The sequence below is a fragment of the Crocodylus porosus genome, unplaced genomic scaffold (assembly GCF_001723895.1).
Source record: "Crocodylus porosus isolate Cpor-Errol unplaced genomic scaffold, CroPor_comp1, whole genome shotgun sequence".
Classification (NCBI taxonomy): Eukaryota; Metazoa; Chordata; order Crocodylia; family Crocodylidae; genus Crocodylus; species Crocodylus porosus.
In genome coordinates this window covers 36,087,323-36,108,845 of record NW_017728906.1, presented here as the reverse complement: position 1 = coordinate 36,108,845, position 21,523 = coordinate 36,087,323, and the positions used below count along the sequence as shown (strand labels likewise).

Sequence of the window (21,523 nt, the reverse complement as noted above, 5' to 3'; positions counted from 1 at the left end):
TAAAACACGTATTTGACTATTTTGCACAGAGAATCCTAAGAAAAACTACAAAATGGTGGTGAGGTGAGAGTGAGATGGGAAAAATGCTAACTTGAACTAGCTGCTGTGTATCAGATCTGGTTATCTGAACTCTGTTAGCAAGGCAGCACTAATATACCAATCAAATCCAACAGAGGGAAACCTGAAGAACATTTTTGTTCTGATCAGTTTGTCCCAATCATCAAGCAGGACTACAAAAGCATGACTTGGTGAATGCCAGTAGAAAGATAAAGCAAAAGGATGTGAAATGTTCTGATGCTTTCATCTATCTCTTCTTTTCTGCTCCAATCTGCTTTGTTAAACAAGTTGCAAGTCTGGCCCCTTATCTTTTTAAAAAAAAAACAATTTCAGAAGGTTATGAAGCAATGGCAATGTGCTTCTTTAAAAGAACACATAGGCCAAATAGCAAGGTTCAAATAACACTCTGACTCTCGGGGGGGAGGCCTGTGGCAGTGGCAGCCGGAAGGAGTCACTGCCGCCTAAGCTGCTTAGAAGTATAGATGGTGCTGTAAAGTGCAACAGCATATATAGCTATCATTTCACTTTACAACCAGAAAGCTCCTTAACATTTTATTTTGTAATGTTATCTTACTGGGATGAAATGCTGATTCGGTTCAACTGGGTAACAGGCTAGGGGATGACGGTTATGCACAAGGCGGAGTAGGAAGTATACTAAAACCTTCCAAAAATAGCCAGGGAAAATGATTCTCCCTTTCCCTTACCCCTTGAATTTGTTAGGACAGAAATAAAGCCCCCAGTATGCATCTAAAAATATCAATTGGAAGAGTGCCATTAGCTTCTGGCCTTGTTTATATCACTGCAGTGAGCTATAAATCCAACCCTTTATTCAGGACCAAGTATCACCCATTGTGGGCCTCTAACCAGCATGTACTAATAAGCCTAAGCAATTCATCTGAAATTCAAAAATTACTCTCACTTTGAAATAGGAAATTATATTCCAATTTTTGCATTTTCTGCAACAAGAAGATTGCCACTCGGGAAACTCCCCTACAGTTCCTCAGCGGAGCTGGGATAGTCAGATTCCAAAACCTAGATGACTAGAAAAACCAAAAGAATTCAGGTATGAAGTCTGATGCAAAAAACCTCTGAAAACTTGTTGCCTTAGTACTCCATTCATCTGAAGTGTCATGGTTAGTGTCTTCTGCTGCATGTTTGAGGTAATATTAAAACACTTGCTAAACTAATGGAACATAAAGAACAAGCCCTCCTCAAAGGGGAAATATTTCCCTTGGAGATATTTGTCAGAAGACAAACTCCAGACAAATCTTATCCCTGGGAGGTCTTTTGTGAAAATAATTACTGCTGGAACTGGCACAAAGGACTCCACTGAGGATGCTCAGGCAGTCCTTCCCCCAAAGCTTAACAAAAGGGAAAACTCTTCTGGAAGTGGAAGGATGGGGAAACTCCTTAAAAGGGTCTATAAACTTAATTTCAGAGCGGACCCTTTGAATAACAACTTCTTTGGCTAGCCAGTGAGTCTGAGCAAAAGGTACACCATGGCAGGTGTTTATCATACCAAAAGTGTGTCATTCATGAGCCCTGCAACATGTGGCTGGAGATTTAAGTGGCAAGATTTCCCCTTTTCTACATTTTGGTTGCTAAATATAAAATTAAAAGCTCACTGAGTGATGAGCCCATCCTCCCTAATCTGTGTCCACACAGCTGTTACTTCAGCCTGAGCAGGATTAATGTTGGCTTTGCAGCTCCAGGTATGGTGACTGAAGAAACAAGAAACTGAAAGTACTTGATCCTAGAAAAAGTCTAAATCTCTGCTTGTTTGTAAAGAGTGGTGCTTGTTTTATTTGAGACACCATGGCAGGCCAATGTTTTTCTGAATTGGTTTCCTTTCTGCAGAACCAAGAGATCAACTGTCTTGTGGAGATTGTGTGGTTCAGGAAGCCAACACTCTTTTCAGATAGATTACTAAAGAGGAAAGCAATCAAAATCAGATTGGAGACACAGCCCTGAAAAGCCGTTTCTTTTGCTAACTCTCATATAGATGCTTTAATGCTAAAGTCTTCTATTTTTCTTTTGATTTTGTTCTTACTGTTTACAGAAGTTTAAACTTCAGAAAGGTGACAATGGGCATGTGTGCTACTGCATTCTGAGACACTGCTTGCAAAAGAAAATATAACTACTACAAAGCAGATTAAAAGTGATCACGTCAATCTGCAAAAGTGCCCTTGGAAATACTGAAATCAATGGGTCACTTGAAGGTCTTGTTCAGGACACTTCAGTCTGTGCTTTGAGATTTTTTGGTAAGTCAATTATTCTTAACAATGGACTGCTTTATAAAGCTACTGCTGTGACAAATGATACACAGTACTCTTCAGCAAAAGGATTTCTTGGCACACCATACACCAGTGTGTCTATAGAGCATACTTAGATTCATCAGGTCATGGATTACTAACCCCATGATCTTTTGGAGGCACTGATTTTTTTTAATCATGTATCAGCATATCAACATTTCTTACAAAATAGATCATCAGCAAACTATTTTTTCATTTTTGTTCTTTCTTCTTGTATTTAAAAGTACAATGAAACCAGCAGCTTCTTAAACTTTTATTTAGAGAAATTTGGAGAAAATATGTTTCTGGATTGGAATCATATAGGCCAATGGGCCTGTAGGACAAATATTTGTAGTTCAAGTGATAACATATTTAACCACACTGGCTCAGCATGGTGATGCTAAGAAAGCTGTAATTAAAATGACATTTTAACGCAAAATTATAAACATGAAAATTATGAAGACTCAAATCTAGCTGATTTGCTCTCAAATAACTGGCCAAGAAATCTATATTCAAAACAGCATAAAGTTTTGTGGCATTTCACTGAATTACTATGCAATATATTTACCCTAAGTCAGGGCGTGTCAAACTCACCCTGTCCCCAGGCTGGATCCAGATGGCAGGGGCTCCTCTCAGGCCAGATCCATGGGGCCACATCTGGGCAGAAGTGTGGGTCTGGGGATGTATGGCTGCACAGAGTTCCATTTGTGCAGCGTGGAGCTGAGCACATGCATCCTCAAGGAGCCAGGGCGTGCAGCAGTGCTGAGTTCTGGCCACACAGTGGCACAGAGCTGGGGGCCTGCAGCCACATTTAGTCAGAGCTCAGAGCTACTGCATGCTCTTGGCTCCGTGCTGCATAAATGTGGCTTCAAGCAGCCACATGTCTCCAGACCTACGCTGCTGCACACCTCTGGCACTGCTGACCATTTGGGAGGGACAGTGCACTTCCAGTAGCTCATCAGACTACCAGTAGGTTGGATGCTATAGTTCCACAGGTCAATCTTGCCCATGGGCTGTATGTTTGACACTCATGCCCTAAGTAGTTATGCTGACTACATGACAGAGCATGGAAGGACATATTGTATAATTCTGAATATATTCCTTGGAAAAAGGACTGTTGCAAGACAAAATTGTTATGCCAGAAGTTATCTTAAAAGTAGGTTTGTGAGTCAATGTGAGATTTATGATAACAGTGTGGAGAAATCATACCAAGTGATTTCAGTTTAATATTTAGCAAGCACTGAAAGTCAAGAACCAGGCTTGAGAAGTTGTGATAAATTATGAACAATCTCAGTGAAACAATACTAATCATCTTCTGCATCTGAAGCAGGGCTTTAGACTATTCCGTACAATGAATTTGTCACATGCGCAAATGCCACTTGGTGAATTCTGTTTGTACATAGCAACAAGACAACACATTTTCATCTAGCTTTTATATGAAGAATTTAATTATCTATACATGTAACTAATTGTAAAGGCTGTATTACAGTTGTTAAAGCTGCAGGTTTTATATATTTATATATTTTACATTCATATCAATGAAAATACTGAAGTGCAATTGAATAAGGAGCTTCACTTGTTCTTTGCACCACATGGATGGGGAAAAGGAACTCTACAACACCGCCAGAATGAATTTTAGGAATAAAAAGAATACATAAACAGAACACAACTATAAATGTTAAAATAATTAGTAAACTGCTATATTGTGCTTGAGGCATGGGGAGATTTTCTGTGCCAAGAGCACCTGGCATTTCAAGAGCTTGTAACTAATATTTGAAAGACAAACATGGAGTAGGCTACAGCACATTTACTACATAAACTTGACTGTAAGCTCCATTTAATATTAATTTGTATAAATTCCACAGTCTAGTTAAAAAAATGTAAACATTGGAAATTAATTGCAGGGAGATATTTCTATACATTCTTTCTTGTCAGGATAATTACTTGTTCATAAAATGTTGTTCCATAGTCGCAAAAAGTAAAAATGGTAATAAAACTTCATGTAACAGGTTGAAAAAAAATCAGGTTAATTCTTTCTCGCATACCACATGAATGTAGTATCCTACTGTTTTCTGATATGAAAATGCAAAACAACAACAACAAAAAAGAAACCCAAACAAATCTGAGACAAACACAAACAAATGTTTTCTTATTATTTGCAGCTACATGTAACTGTGCAAAATAAAATGTAATGTAGTAAGGATAACAACACTATGCAAGGATAGCATCTGTTGCACTGGAAGGAAGTTAATTTCTTCTGTCCACAATGAATTACACACTCAACTAGGAACACCTGATACATACAATATAAGAACCACAAGGTACAAAAGACCTTTTCTGTTATTGGGCACATTTTAAGTTCTTTAAAAACTGATCTATTTCCTTCTGTTCTTCTGTTTATAGGAGAAAAAAACAAAACAAGACATACTGACAACACCAGACAAGTGGACAATAAAAAGATACATAAAGTCTCAGATTTATGGACATTTGGAACAATTTTAATAGCACATGCAGCATTCCTTGATAGTGGGTCTTTTTGCAAGAACAAAATTGCAATGAAGAAACTTAATTTATACTTTTCCTTTAAAAGGCTAAAATATACATTTAAAAATAATTTTAAAACTACTGAAAGCACCTGTGCAAAGGTGGAAAAATTAGTTCAGTAACTATGAAAGCCACAAAAGGACCCACTATCCTGTGTAATTTTTAAAAAAATTTTTTTGTAATTTTGCTTCTATATCTGTAGATAATTAACTCAAACATTGTGATTACATGCAACTAATGTAAAATGAGGTAAACTGCTCTGCAGTGTGTTCTTCTACTCAGAAGGCAGTAGATGATCATGCTGGAAGTCACATGATCAAGGCTGCATCTCCCATCATCCCTCTGGGCAGTGATATGGGATAGTGGGTCTCTTTGAGGACTTTCAAGCCTGAGTGGGGGATGGACAACATATGATTCCTAGAAAAAGGAGGAAAACAACACATAAGCAAAACAAAACAATGAGCAAAATTCAAGCTAGGAAAATGAGTCAGGCATGTAAACAGCATGGTGCAAAAATGATAAAAGGGAACATGCCACAAAGGGAATGGAACTAAGAAAAACCAAACACAAAATAAGGTTTGCATTACAGAAGGTCTTCAAAGAGACTGGCAAGTGCAGCAGTGGCGAAGCTTTGAGTTCTGCAAACCGCAGCAGAATCACAGCAATGCTGCATGTTTCTTTTTAAGATACTACATAAGCAGTAACAGTAAGAGAGTAAGCAGGGGCACTTACATTGCTGGCTGGGGTCCATATCTGTTGTCAGCTTCACATAGTTGGAGGGGAAGAGACCCACTTGTCCATTCACTTCTCCTTTCCACCAGTCTGGGTCTTCCTTGTTAAGGACATTTATGATCTGGCCTTTATTGAATGCCAGTTCATCATCATTCTGTGCAGTGTAGTCATACATGCCAATTACTTGGCACACTGTAAGATAAATGAACAGATCTGTGGCACTGGCAACATTTTAGTAAAATATAAAATTATCTGTAAGTAGTCAGCTTAGGTAGCTGTAATTGCCTTGTGCAATAATTCTTCTTTCAGAAAATACTCAAAAAAAGAGAGATGGCCTGAAACTTCAAGGTCCCTTTCAGAAACTCAAATTACCTTCAGATTCAATACTAGCTTTCTACAGCCATCTCTTTCCAGTTTTATATTTATTTCATTCACAAAAGATGTACTGTTTTTTACGGGGGCAAAATCCCACACATTTTGGATCTTCTCCAGTTTTAAGATGCCTACTTTTTCTGCTAGAACTGGTCAGATGACATATAACTGTAGGCATTTGATTTCTAAGCTCCACTTCTACCATAGAGACTCCTTTTGGAAATACCCTGTCACGAAGGGGGAGAAAACCTCCATCTCACCTCAGCTCTATCATACATTATTGAAGCATTAAGGCCCATGGAGAAGTTTTCAATATGAAAAATCAGACAGGAGAAAAAAGAAGTCATTCAACCCATCCTTGTTCCACTGTAGGATTGTTGCCTCCAGTAAGTATTATTACTTTCTTATCATGAAGCTCGTTATATCTGAGCAGCTATTAGATCACAGTGGGCTTTGTGCAGTTACAATTGGCCAGTTTTCTAGCTTTCCTCCCTCATTCTCTGAGTCAGGCAGGGCGATGTTGTTAGCAAAAAATAAAAGCCTCTCTCTTTTTTTTCTCTTGTGATCTGTGTTCCAAGCAGTGGGGATTTTGGTACATTGCCCGATCTTGCTGTCAGGAAACATCTATGATATTCAGCCTTAATTTCAATCCAGTATACTCATTTGGACAGTTCTAAATAGCTGCTCTCTGTTTGGGGTATTTACATTTTTCAAACGACTTGTAATTTTATCATTTTTTAGTTATTTCTTTGCCTTTTACTCTTAATGAAAATCAGATTTTTTAAGCTATTTTACATTTTTACAGTGTGGAAATGCACATATTTCAGCAAAAAATTGATATATTACAGATACAGCATTTAGGTCCTTGCAAACAGAAAAAGGTAACTGGGGGGGGCAAGCCTGGCTGGGGATTTAGCCCAGTCTGCAAGCAGGGTGGGACTGCCCGCCCCCCAGCAAACCCCAGCTGGGGTCTAGGGCCAGGGAGGGGTGTTAAACACCCCTTCCCCCACTCATACTTACTGCTGGCTATGACTGTGGACTACAGTTCCCAGAAGCACCTGGAAGCAGGAAGTGGACATAATGAGCAACACTGTAGAGTCCTGCTGTTGTGATTTTGTATTACAAATCCCAGACATCTTGAGGGCAGCAGGAATAGGAAGCAAACACACAACCTCTGTTGGCTATGTGCCAGAGAGCCATGCTCTAGTGCTCCCCGGCTTCTGGCCTGAGCTGCTCACTGCAGGCACCTGGCTGCATTTCATAAATGTCTGTTGACTTCTGTTTCAATTTAAGCTCTGCAATTTAAACTAACCTGCAAAGACTGAATCGATTCAATCTCAGGCTTTTTCACTGTCTGTACTTAGCCTATTTGTCCCAACTTAAGCTGCATACACCTAAACAAAATCTGAGTTTGGCTGGCCTCGCCAAGGTTAACAAGCATGCTTTTAAGACGTTCATGATGTACAGCACATCTACTCTTAAGTAGCTCAGCACTGAAAAGATTAGAGTAACCGCATTAGAACTGGAGCCTCACACTCTGCTTCAAGGATTTGTAAGACTGAGCTACAAAATTCTCATGAGTGTCTTGGAACAGATTAACAATATATTATAAATGGTAAATAAAGGGAAAAAATATTTAGCTACATAAGCCACGCCATACCTATTTTAAAAGTTAATGTGTGATAGTTCCTTCATTTACATCATTCATCTCCATCTGGAAAAAATTAGTCTTATTTTATTTTAGGCATATTGAAACCTGGTGTCGTCAATCAGTATCGCCAGAATTTAGAGAAAGAGCATCCACTGGGATTCTAAACTATTCTATAAAACACGGGCTTGGATTGGACCCTCAATCCCTTCATCAGCTACAGCAGCTAATGTGAATCCTTAAGCACAAGGATGGACCGTGGAGGACTGATGCTAGTTGATCCCATGACACCACTCTGAAGTTTGTTAATGGAGTTCTGAATACACCCTAACCCCATCCAGGATGCCCATAAGAATGCACCCAACTGCAATCACATTCCTGGCTGTGACAGCTCCAAAAGCAATGGAGAACTATCAAAAAGGAATAAACCTGTTCTAACCACAGCTGCTGTTAAAAAGCCTTCTGTGGGCTCAGTGGTACTCTATGATATATCTGATATGTCAGTTTGAATCAGAATCCACATTCCTCTGCAATTCTCTCCAGATCAGCACAAGCCACACACACTATGAAAACAACATGCAATTATTTAAATAAGGGGAAGGCTGGAAAGAAGATTCTTACTTTTAGCAGTATGGGAATGGCATAGACAGGCTTTAAAGGGAAAGTCCTATTGTTTCCCTAAAGTTAGAAAAAAAATACAGCTCTTGATAGGTTTGGAAAGGAGCAGTGGGAAATGGAGAGAACTTCCAAGTACCAACACGCAGAAAAATCCATGCAGGAGACTTTAAAATGCTGTCCAAAATCATGCAGTCTGCATTACGCTGTGACAAAACCAGGAAAAAAAATATAACAGAAAAATAGGGGGGTAGCAGAAGCAGAAAGAAAATACAGTTACATAAAAATCATTTAATGTTACCAGCCTCTAATTGTTCTTTCCCTTCAAACTCTAGACATGATGCTTTTACAGCAATTTATAAGACCCCTCTGTCCCATCCTCTCTTTCACTTACTACCCCCAGCTACTTCTTTACTCTGTGGCTATTTCCCAATATACAGCTTACTCCCCACATATACATAAAACCTTTATACAGAAAACCTTCACGTTTTGTTCTGTTACACCGTACCTCAGACTTCCTCCTTTGAAGACACCTCTTAAAAGCTCATCTACTAGTCAGGCCACATGATAAAGAGGTCACCAGTAATACAAAAGAGGAAACAGCTTCTTCTGATTTGAAGAAGTATTACAATTCTGTTTATGATGTGGATAACATCAGGTAAATAATATCCTGTTTTGCATAAAAGATTTCTTAGTGCTTAACAAAGGTTGCAGGCTGTCAGCCCTGTAATACAAAAACCCCCTATCATCTCCATGCTGCCAACAGTAGTGAGAGAGAATACAATCTTAAGTCCAGTTGATCTTTTGCTTCTCCGGAAACCTACCAATTAGGGAGCCAATCAGTGTCATCTGTGACACGGGCTTCTCTGATTCAGTCACTTGCTTACACCATGAACTGAAATAAGACTTACTTTGTACTTTTTAACCTGGGTTGCTGAATACATTGGATATCTTTCAACCATGGCTTACTGGGGCTAGATCTGAATTGTGAGTACCTCAGTATTCCATTATAATTTCATAATCTGGGTACTCTGGCATTTGAACCTTATGACTATTTTTCCTTAGATACTGGAAAGCAGAAAACCAAGACAGAAGTCATGCTCAGGATCAGTGTATATTTCCACATTTTTTATTCATGGTTAATTTGAAAATTTATCATCCAGACGGTAAAGCTTAGTTGTGAGATAAGAGACTGAAGGGTCATCAAAAATGGACTTTCTTTTCAATCCTAGATCTGGTCCTGCAACACATTTGGAAGTATGGTTTATTACTGCTTGTGCTGGGTCTCTAATATACCACTCATTCCCTTCTTTGGTTACCAGTCATACATCCTTTTCTAGTCTTGAAACAAGATAGTCAAACATATTCAATGTTAACTCAACTGGCCCTCTCTCCCTACACCATCATATGACCAAATATAGAAATGAGAAAACATTCTCCAAATGTACAAATTAACGATCAAAACATTTTGAAAGGGAACCTGAAACCCAAGCAACTGTTATAATGGCTGTTAATTCTCTAGAAACATTCAGTTCTCACCTATACAAAGTACACAAACACATTTTGAGGACACTGCCACATTACTCACCTGAAGGTAATGCTGTTGATTTAGGTGGCTCGGTTGGCGTAGTTTTACTGGTACCAGGGCTTAAAAGTTTTACATAGTTAGCAGGAAACCATCCTATCTGTCGCTTTTTCCCTCGAGCCTAGTAAAAAAATAATTCTTTTAAGATTATTTACACATGTGAACTCAGCCTACGTTTGAATTATTGTTTGAAGGTACACTGACTCCTTCAAAAACAGACCAAATTATTTTTAAAAGGAGGAAAACAGCTAATTTTGTATTCAGAATGTAATATTATTTGGCCTTCCACTGTGAGAAGCAATCTTTCAGATTCTCAACATTTTTTTTTGCTACTAATTTGTCCTTTTTCTATTTAGGAAACAGTGATTTCCCCATAAAATCATAGGAAAGTTGGGCTGGAAGGGATCACATACGGTCATCTAGTCCAGCCCCCTGCTCAAGACAGGACCATTCCTGGCTAAACCATCCCAGCCAAGTGTCTATCCAACCTGCTTCTGAAAGTTTCCAAGGAAGAGGATTCTACAATTTCTTCAGGTAGCCTGTTCCAATGCTTGACTTCAGTCAGAAAGTTCCTCCTAATCCCCAACCTAATTTTCCCTGCAGCAGCTTGAGGACATTGTTCCTAGCCCTGTCTCCTACAGCTATAAAGAAAAGTCCATCCCCCTTATCTCCGTAATCATTCTTCAGGAATGGAAGACTGTTATCAAATACCCAGACCTCCCTCAGTCTTCTTTTTTCTACGATAAATAACCCTAGTTCTTTCAGCCTTTCCTCATAAGTCTTGCTTCTCAGACCTCTGATCATTTTTGCTGCCCTGCCCTGGACTCTTTGCAAAGAGTCCATGTCCTTCTAGCAGTCCACCTCTAACCCTGCACTGGATCCACCCTGAGCCACTCATCTGGCTTGTGGGGCCAGGCATTTGAGCACTACTGAGCTAACCAACTCCAGATACAGTATAAGAAACATATGATGCATGGAGATTTACTGATTTCTCCAAAATTTTGACCAGTGCTGAGACAGAAGAAGTGTTCAATGTTTTAGTTCAGATATCAAAATTGGATGTTTATAAAACAAAAGCATCCTCATAAGATTCACAAAAGAAGTGGAATGGTATATGGATATCCAGAATATTCAGAGTTATTAATGCAAGCAAAAGTTTGGAAAGGGATGTTAAATCCTATAGTTCTTGGTTTACCCTAGTTTAAAAACTGGAGACTAGGACAAGATTTAACCCTGGGGCAAATTACACATCTGCCTACCACAGTGTTCTCACACCTTCCCCAAACTTCTGGAATTGGCTACAATCAGGATGAGGGATCAGACAGACCCACTGTTTCTGTAGCATGTATAAATAGCTGTGTTATTTTATCAAAGCAGCTCTTGATACCACGAACGAAATGAAGGAGGAGTCTGAACATAAAAGTTTTTTCTAATTCTAAACTTTTCTGAAATCCACTGTCATAGTGACAACTGCTTAGTATTACTGTTTTTTCTTTGTTTTTCCAAAATAGTTCTTCTTTTTCTTAGAAAAAAATAAAAACTTTCCAATATGCCAAAGTTTTCTGCTAAAAGTGTATCGGAAACAAAAAATCTAGTGCATTCTAGTAAAAGCAGCCATCTATGCAGTATTACATCTTTATCACCAACTTAATCCAGTTTCTTTTTAAATTTGATCTGAAGTCTGTTATTAATGTGTAAGTAATTCTTTAACACTTCTGTAAGCCTAACACAACATAATGTTTAATACCGGATACTTGCATACTGAGGTAGGGCAAGCCACCCTGCCCTGCCTTCTGCCTGACTTCAGACCAATATCTCTCTTTACTTGCATATCAATTCTACACTGTTTGCTTTCTTTTGTCTGCACACAATAGCGATCAAATGTTTTTTTCAACACTTACTCAGCCTCTTAGCTAATGACTGTGATTGTTCTTGTTTTTTCTATACTTTTAGGACAATTTTTAATTAGAAGCAATATACTTAGGTTGCATTTTTTAAGTTATAAAATAAGAGTGACATACCAAGCTGTTGAAACTGCACAGTGACTGAACCTGAGAATGGGTTTTGCAGGGGAAAATATTTAGATTTGAATTATTTCAAATGGGTGAACAACAGAAATAATGTAATTTTGCTATTCTGGGTGACACCTTCACCACAAACACGTTTCACCTTGAGACGTTAGCTTTGTACTAAGATTCACTGAGACAAAGTTTCAGAGACCTCTTTACATATACTTGCTTATTTTAGCAATATTTTATTAAGGATATTTATTATTTTTAAATAACTTCAATATTTTTCTAACATTTAATACTTTCTTTTGATAGCACTAACTCATTTTCCCTTCTCTTGCATTAAACTGTGCTCCTGCTGGAAAGGCTCATTAAAATGATAGTCCCCACTGAGACACAGTCCCATTCATTAAGTGAAAAACCTGAAATAGTGACAAACACTTCTAAAGCCAGCTGTGAAGATTCTTTTTAAAATAAATATAGGATATAGTCTCTTGAGTTTTCTTTTAGATTGAAATTATAAGATCTATTTCTAATTACAGTTTGCTTAAATTTTTTCCTTTAAAAAGATGGCTTAATCATGCTTAATTTTTGGTCTAAGTCCAATGGAGCAATGAGTGATACATTTAAAACTGTTCCTCTTCTTCCTAAAGTGAGATGCATCGATCAGCTGTTTCAGAGATTTGTAACTGCTCCATTCTCTTCAATGGCTTAAACTATTAGTGTTTAGAATATACGAAATACATGTGATAGATAAAACTATGCCAACATTGCATGTCAGAGAGTCATTCTATATCACATGGTCAGCTAGCTCTTGATTTACTTACTGAGGAGATTAATGGTGAAGAAAGGACAGATGGAAAAAATTAAAGATAAGATTCACAAAAGAACTTCGTTGTCTAAAATGGGACTCTGGACATTTGCTTCCACCTAAGGAACTATTCACAGAAGCCCTGCCAAACTGCCTTGGGCTCCTGAGACTCTCCAGGTGCCTGTTTGTGTCAGAAAACCTACATAGGCATCTACAGTTCAGCAGTATGTCTACTCCTCTCTCATGGATTACGGTCTTTTGGATTCATTGTGACTACATCCCCCAAAGGGCCCAATACAGTAGAGGCACGCTCCAAGCATGTCTAATATACACTGGAAGCACTGAACTCAGCATGTGCTGGCACTTTCATTCAAAGCATGAGTTTTGGTCCCTGCTCCAGGGACTGCTGATGTATTTTGCATTAGAATGGGCTTGGGTAAAATGAATAAACAGCACTGGGGACAGGGATCAAACCCTGAGGACTCTCCACTTCCACAGGTGTATCTTCCTCAAGTGTGCTAGAAAGTCATCTTCTTTCTTGCTCTTTCTTTGGCCTCATGAATCTTTCACACCTATCTGCACAGTGGCCAGATTTGAATGGACAGTGCCTATTCCCAGACTAGCTTGTAGCCAGATGGTGACTAGAGCATTTTCCTGAAAGGTGGAAAATTTAGTTATGAACTTCCTGACCTGTGGGCTTGGGGTGGATGCAGAGATACCTGCCCACATCAAAACTTGGCTGCAGGTGAGCTAATTAGCCATGTCACTCAGCAGAGCTATGGGAAAATGGTTACAGTGCTTCTGGTTCAGGAGGTAGCTCAGAGCAGTACAGTATATTTGAGGGTGTCACTGCCTGAAACAACAAGTCTGTAGTGAAGGCATGTTTTTAGACACCCAACTTGGGCTTATGAATTCCATTCCCAGATTTGGTTGTCACACTCCTAGGCACTAGAATGCTCTGTATTACCACACTTACATCTATTTGTGAACCTCACCCTAACTATTGGACTGCAGACTGACTAATTTTCCCAATGGAAGAAAGAAAAGAAAAGTTTAGAATGCCCATTCAGACCAAAGGAAACTGAGCAAGACTATCTGAGAAAACAGATTTGACTAAAAAAAAAAAATCTCTTTTTGCATCTTGCATCTTTCTATTACCTATAGCAGTGGCTCCCAATGTTTTTTTGCCATGACTCTAAATCCAGGTCACAACCCCCACCGCTGACTCACTCATACCAAGCGGTGCCAGCACAGCCTGGGCCAGGCCGGGATCATGGGGGGCAGCGACAGTGAGAGCCCTGCAGGCAGGAGGGGCGGAGTGAGTGGCAGACCTCCAGCAACCCTGATTTGGGTTGCGACCTGAGGTTGGGAGCCACTGACCTACAGTATAGCAAAAGGCCTTGTTTTTACCACTGGTGATATATTTCCATAAGAGCGGATGTGTGAATGTGTATTTTTGTAAATAAGTTAACATGTAATATCTCAGATGAACAATTAGTAATGACATTTTATACTTCAGAAGGATGACTACATTAGAAGATTTGGATAAACAATTTCATAAAACCAAAAGAAGTCACTAACCTGAAGTTCTCCTTCCCACCATCCACCTGGATTCTTCTTTCTGATAAGAATAAGTTGACCAGGAGCAAGGGTAAGTTGTTCAGGACCCGTTGCTGTGTAAGAGGCAATAACTTGGGCAATTTCTGTTAATGTGAGAGAAAGAAAATCTGCCATTTACTCCTAACCCGAAACCATGGAACCATATCCTAAGTTATTATGCAATATTTACTGTGTCATGTGCCATTAGCCCAGTAGGTCCATTATATACTTTTTGTCATCAGATTGGTTTTTATTTTTTACTTTAGTTTCTACTATTCAAGTCTGTGGAGGCACAAAAGTCAAAGATACTGCTCCAAAGCATTCCCAACAACATAACAAAACGACGAGAATAGTTGAATAGTCCCAATAGAACATTGTGGACATGAGAGAGATAGAAAGGGGATAGAAGTTTCACAGAGTGTTGAACACAAGAACAAAGAAAGAGCTTTAAGCCAAGGTAATAAGATAGCAATGAAAGGCAGGGAGATATTAAACACAACCATTGCATTTTACAAGGAATATTTTTATGACACTAATTTGGACAAACTTCACAAAGGGATAAGGAAGTTTTGGAAAAGCCACAACGGAAGGGTTGCAATAGTAAAGATGTGAAATAAGCAATGCATGAAAAAGGTTCTAATGGGAAGCAGACAGGAAATGAATATCTTAGAAGGGAACAGGCAGGATTTATGAGGAAGCAGGTATTTAATATATAATTTAACAATTCTTGATAGCCTTGTCTGCATGTTGTTTGCACAGATAGCCACTTCTGCATGGAACAATCAGTCTTGGGAAGGCTTAACTTCTCTAACACACCAGAAATGGGAGACTCCACAAGAGAGGTCATACCCACATATTTGCAGATGTGTTTCTGCATAAAACAGCAGGAGGTAACCAGTGGTAGAGGGGCATGTCTAAGAACCAAGGATACAGAACTGAGAATTAGAGAAGCTATGAATCTGAATGACATTTCACTGGGGCAGTGTGGGGAGACAGAAAGACTTGGGGCTGGGAACTTACGGAAAAGGAGCAAAGTATTTACAGAAAAAAAGGAAAAATCATAAGAGGCATCATGCAGGCAGAAGAGACATTTTGAAGTTAGCAAATAAACTGAGACACAAAGAATAAAAGAGAGAGCATGTGTTTCTGACCAGTAAGAGTTTAGTACAAACTTAAAGTGGAAACAATGGATTATAGAAATACAAGGTGGGGGAGGAATGGGCAGGGGTGAGAGCAGAGAATCAAAAGTATTCGAAACGAGTAAAACAAGATATTCAGAATGAAGAGACTGACAGCAAGGACTTGAGATTGTGGAGAACAATGGCATATTTAAATATAAAGGAGAGAGGATAAAAGGGAGAAGCTGCTAAGGAGGAAGGGAAGGGCAGCTGGAAAGGCATAGAGTCCAAAGGGAGAGGTTGATGCTTGGTGACTGATGAAAAGGGGGAGACTTCAGGGCTGCACGTGGTCTCCAGGCACAGCTTATGAGACGTGAAAACAGCAGGGTGTAAGAAACATTTTTTTTAGTCAGTTGGAAAATGGCAATAGGCGAAAGAGTCCTAGGAGGAGAACAGCCGATGGCTGTTGGCTTCACTCTGTGAAGCTCACCATTCAGCTACTGCACGTTATAGAGAAGCAGGAAGTTAAAGCTCTTCACAGAATGTTTTCAGAAAATAAAGAAATAGCTCTGTAACATTCAGAATGTATTCTTTATTATTACTGAATGTTGGACATATGAGAAGAATTCCAAATTGTATTAAACCAGAAAAAAGTTGGCCCCCTGCCAGTAGTGCACCTATATAGTATAAGGGCACAATATCCTTCCCTGAATAAACTCCTTCACATCATTTCTCCTTTGGCTCTTGCATTGCTTCTGCAAATTCAGGAAGCAGCTATTTCTATTTCCCTATTAACAGTTTCTGCCAAGAATACTGTAAATACAGGAGCAGCAGAAAGACTGGGTAAGTAGTGAAAACACCCCAACCACCTCACCAAAATGTTTACTTCCTCTTGGGTGGACAGTTAGAGGTAAGTTACAAAAAAACTGCTGAAACCTCCATGCTTAGACATATGCAGGGCCACCCCTCAGCTCTGCAGCAAGTTATACAGTATCCCAGAAAGAAGGCCATAACCTAGACAGGGAGCGAATTTCAGCTAGGGATCTCCTATTACCATCAATTTGCAAGTGTGCATTCACTTCAGACAACTGTATTTCTGAAACAATAACCATTTAAAAAGTACAATGGTGAATCTTTACAAAATCCTAAAATAGCAGGCAACAGTCTCAAGAATGTAAATGACTAAAAGTAGCAGAGTGAAAAATCAGCATGAACTCACTAAATACTTAAAAGGGAAATTTAAAATCTAGTTAAGAAGCAAATAATACCATTTAAAAACAAAACTGCTGCCATATTCAATAACTTACCAGGTTTCTTTCCTAAACTTCCCGTCTTTCCAGCAGTTCCAGGGACCTTAAAAGAGGGAAAAATATGATTTGTATACATTCATATATTTATTGCTATGGTATGCTAAATGATTTTGGGACAGTTTGCAAAACAAGGATCTGAATAATTAGTAACTCTCTCAACCAGACTCTATCCTCAATAATTCTCAGCATCTGTAACAACAATCCATCTATCTGTAACGGTAAGTGAGGATTAAAAAAGGCACATCACAAAAATAGCTGATTTGATATTGTAAATTTTGTGGGCATCTATAACACCTCCCTCCCATACACAGACATATCCTTTCTGCCCTCATGGATTGCAAATACCAACGTTTCTCAAATTATGTAGTTTTTTAATTGCAACTGCAAAAATCTCTGGAGTGTATATTTCAAACTGTTTTGAAAGAGTAACACTAATTGAGATCTTAAAATAGGTCCAAGGAACAAGTTAGAAACAGCTACTTTTGTATTGCTCTTATCCCAGTTCTGAAACTTCTTCCAGAGGTAAATCATCATACCCAAAGAAGTCTTTCATTATCTCTCTAAGATGAGTTATGGGTCAAGGTATATCACATCCACTACTCTCCTCCCTTTCACAGAGGCTGCCAATTTATCACAGAAAGAAATCAGTAGGGGTGCACCAATAAAGATTTTCTTGACTGATACTGATGGCCGATTATTAACCAGCCATATTGGCCAATATGATAGCTGATAGCTGATTTATAGGAATGCAGCCCTGCAGCTTGGAGAGCAGCATCTGGCTGGTAAATCTGAGAGGGGGAGGAGCATGGGAGGGGCCAGATCAAGGTCCTCACAGTGAGGGAGGGAGTGGGGAAGAGGCTGGGGCAGGGGGTGCCCAGTCAGGGCAGTGAATGTGACTATGTGAGTGGGATGGAGCCATGGGCGGCTCGTCGAGAGGGGGAAGAGCTCCCCACTGCTGCACACACCCCTGTGGAAGGCATGTGCCCTCTAGATTTGTGTGTGGGGCAAGGGTGGGCTGCCTGCTGCAGACCTGGGGCCAGGGGCTGCACCAGCTTCTTTCTGGTGAGGGGGCTGAGCAGGACACAGTGGTACTAGGAGGGATGGCTATGGGTTACAGCCACCCCAAAATTCCCTGCAGCCACCCCTTCAAGTGTTCTTCATAAACATGCCCATATACCTGTGCATTCAAAACAGATCTTAGTCAGCAATGTCACTGATAAAAGCACATGGGCACTAAGCATCCTTATGCCTCCAACTCCAGGTTTACAAGCTGGGAGGTTTCAACCACCTCTCAGCTCCTTTGTCGCACAGAATTGTGATTTTAACAGGTTCCACAGTAGCAGAAATGGAGTAGTGGAGGTTGGGTCATGATATATTATAGTTATGGACAACATCTTGAAGAACCAGTTTCTCTAAGGTAAATATTCATAGATTGTAATAGATTCATAGTCACCACTGGGTGAGAGAATGCAGAAAGGATGAGAGAATTGAGAATGCATATGAACTGGGAGCTGCTGATATGCTCAGATAAACAAAAGATCCCATTAACAGCCCTGAAATTAACACACGAAGGTAGTCTAGAGTATCAAAACCCCAAGTTATGGAAGGGTACAATGGTCCTGACATGCTCATCAGAGGCTTTTTTAGATTTTCAACAAGCTCTTTTGACATTGGTAGCCTGCTCACTTCTACACCAAAACAGCAAATGTATGCATTGGGAAGCAAGATATTGTTGTAATTCTGAGCGTATCTGGACACAGTAATACACTTATTGGTTGTTGTAGAGAGTGGTTTCTGAAATCCAAAATTTCCTCAACCAAGCTGCACCTGAATCCCAGGTGAACTTCCTGTGAATCCTTACTATGACTGAAATTGGGAGAAATGCAAAGAAAGCCTGAGGAGGACAGAATTACACATCCATTTAAAATGGACCTGAAGCTCTCACCCCCTTCTAAAGCAAGGTTGTATGCTATTAGAAGGAACTGGGAATGCCAATAGGATACAGGATTAGGAGACCCTATTTGATGTTACAGCTTCATTTATGGAATACTGGTGCCTGTCCACTAGTTGCACCCGAATAGGGCCCATCATCCTGTTTTGTATCCCTGAAAATGAACTGCACTGTTTTAGTGGATGGAGCAAAAATTACATAGCTGTGCAGTATTTTGCCATAACAGAGTAGAACTTTTTCTGATCATTTAAGTATTGTATTATACATGTTTCCCCGAACTGAAAAATGAACTATAGCCATATACAAGCTCCAATACTGCAGATGCACAGTCAGCAAAGAAAGCTGGAACTCACAAATATAGAAGCCAAGACTTGAAAAAATAAATACATAAACTTAGGCTGTGTCCAGACAAGCATGGCTGTGCAGTATGTGGCACTGCAGACACATCTGGGCATCAAAAAATGCAGACGTGGCCAAAAAAAGCGGAGTAGCACATGCAGGGGAAGCATGCACTGCTCAAAACCAGAGCCAGGCTGGCCAGAGCCAAGGTCCAGCTACTAGCCGGGCTCCAAGTGGCTTGATCGCTGCTGCTGAAGCCCCAGAAGGACCCCAAGTAAGGCTGCCGGGACCAGCCCAGTGCTGGCCTCAGCCTCCTCTACCCCACTCAGGGTAACCTGCCATGCACCAGAGGGCACATGGCACAGGGGATTCCTGGGGACAACTAGCAGTGGCACAAGGTTGTTACTAGTTGTCCCCAGGGAACCAAATATCCATGCTCGTGTAGGTACAGTCTTAGGTTCTCAAAATCCTTACTAGGTACCCAAATCTAATACAAATAAGAATGTAGAAGCCTAGCTTCAACAACTCATTTTTAAAGACTTGATCATATTATCATCTTATTTAACAAAGTAGAAAAGAACTGCACTACATTTCTCATCTTGTGATGAATGACAGTTTTCTCAGACAGTGATATGAGATCCTGAGCTAACTTCCACTGATTGACTGAAACCGTATTCTCAAATAGCTGAGACACTGCTAAAAGATCTTGCAGTGAGAAGCAGTTTAGTTTGTTTGGATATCCCCACAAAACACACAAAAGTTATATTTTATTGCCCTTCTCTTTAGTGTTAAATGTAAAACCACACCTCTGATTTGGCTCTAAAGGACTACCGCGTGGGACACTTCAAACTAAGTAAGTGATATAGGAGTGGCAATTTATATAGAAGGCTTATAACCATGTTTTTTTCTCTATGTTTAATAAAGTTGTAAAACAATCATATGAAGATTTTTTTTCTGATTTGAAATTACACATTTCAAGACAATAAAAAGCACAAATGGAACATGGAAAGGGAGAGATCTTATCACATGTCAAAAATCTCTTTACCTCTGAATCTTTGAGTCTCACATAATTAGAAGGAAAGACTCCTGATTTATCACCCAATGTTCCTGTCCACCAGTCACCATCTTTCTTTGTCACAAGAATCAGATCTCCTTGTTGAAAGGTTAAGTCTCCTTGTTCTGAACTCTCGTAAGTGTACATAGCAATGTATTCTGGAGAAGGAAAACAGTTAGAAAAAAAAGGGGAAAAGCTTGATCAGTATAATTTGTAAACCCTACCTTTTGAAAGAAGAATCATAATGTAATACCGTCTGTTGACGGCAGTGGTTCTCAGCCTTTTTAGACTCAAGGTACCCCTCTGAAAGTGCCAGCTCTTAGTTTTCACTTCTTTCTTGACTACAGGAAAATAACAGAGCAAACTTTCTGTTGCAAAGAACTCAGAAAAACCACAACAAGTCACAGGGTTTTTTATACTATTAGAAATATCTGCATTTATATTGTGAATTGTGTGTCAGTGTTTGCACATTTAATATTGCAAGGCCTCTCAAGGCTCCCTTAAAAGTTGCTCATGGCACCCTGCTGGAGAGTCACCAATCTACAAGTTAGTTTACCGTTTTCTTTCCTAAAGCTTCTGTGTGGGCAATATTTCATGCTAAAACATCATTTTTTTCTTCATAAAAGAGATTTAATATTTAATTTCTGAAACTAGAACTGTTCCAGGATTAAACTCCTTTAAAGGTTTTCACAGTTAAAACCTTCTTCTAGTACATTTAATTAAACTATCCACAAACTACCAACATGATCAAAATGTATACAGACTCTTTTTCTTAAAAAAGTTTCAGCTGAATATTTTCTATGGCTTCAACTGTATGGTGAGAATTACCATTTTCATTCTTGGGGATAGAAAACCTCAGTCTGACCATCTGTAGATAGTCTTAATTTTATATATGTTGCTTGGCTCTCATGTACAATGAATTCTTTCATTATTGAAGCTTTGTATAGAGAATGCACATCTCATTACACCCTACACAACAGATGGCTTGCAAATGTTACAACAAAGCTGGAATACAAACTATTTTGTTAAAACATGGTCAGCTACTTAGTATTCAAGTGCAAAAAACAATTAAATAGGCTGGCTGACACAGACAAATGCAAAAAAAGAGAAGATTCATAGTTAAGAGGGTAAATATGATTCTTAGACTAACCAAGAGCATGCTACCAATGTGCAGAGATACATAACAGATTCCCAAAGCTAATATCCTCTAAAAAACACTGGAAATTACACACTCCACTTATGTGATGAGATCCAGAGACCAGCATGGTAAAAAAAAAATGGGAATGAGAATCTTGCAGCAGCCTGCAATTCTTATATATGTTTGGATTTTAACTCAGACCCAAAAGCTTAATTTTGTTGCTGAAAAGCAAACAAATGTAGAGCAAACACTGTTCTCTAAGATCTCCTACCTAGCATATATTCATACACACACACACACCCTAGTAGCTTGTAATTTCTCTAAGATGACACAAAGGTACCAAATTCCAT

General features: G+C 39.3%; 1 protein-coding gene across 2 annotated transcripts in view; it reads right to left on the bottom strand.

The window, feature by feature from the left end:
* ITSN1 (intersectin 1) overlaps positions 1–21,523 on the bottom strand; it is a 182,633-nt gene that overhangs the window by 26,477 nt on the left and 134,633 nt on the right. The window contains exons 24-29 of one of the 2 annotated variants that reach the window (XM_019528884.1): positions 20,027–20,193; positions 16,689–16,734; positions 14,246–14,367; positions 9,848–9,965; positions 5,625–5,816; positions 5,064–5,309 (exon numbers count right to left, since the gene is read on the bottom strand). In XM_019528884.1, the coding sequence (XP_019384429.1) occupies positions 5,308–5,309; positions 5,625–5,816; positions 9,848–9,965; positions 14,246–14,367; positions 16,689–16,734; positions 20,027–20,193 (647 nt within the window). In that variant the 3' untranslated portion in view covers positions 5,064–5,307. Of the gene's footprint in view, positions 1–5,063; positions 5,310–5,624; positions 5,817–9,847; positions 9,966–14,245; positions 14,368–16,688; positions 16,735–20,026; positions 20,194–21,523 lie in introns of those variants that run through there. The other variant, XM_019528885.1, reaches the window with a different exon arrangement.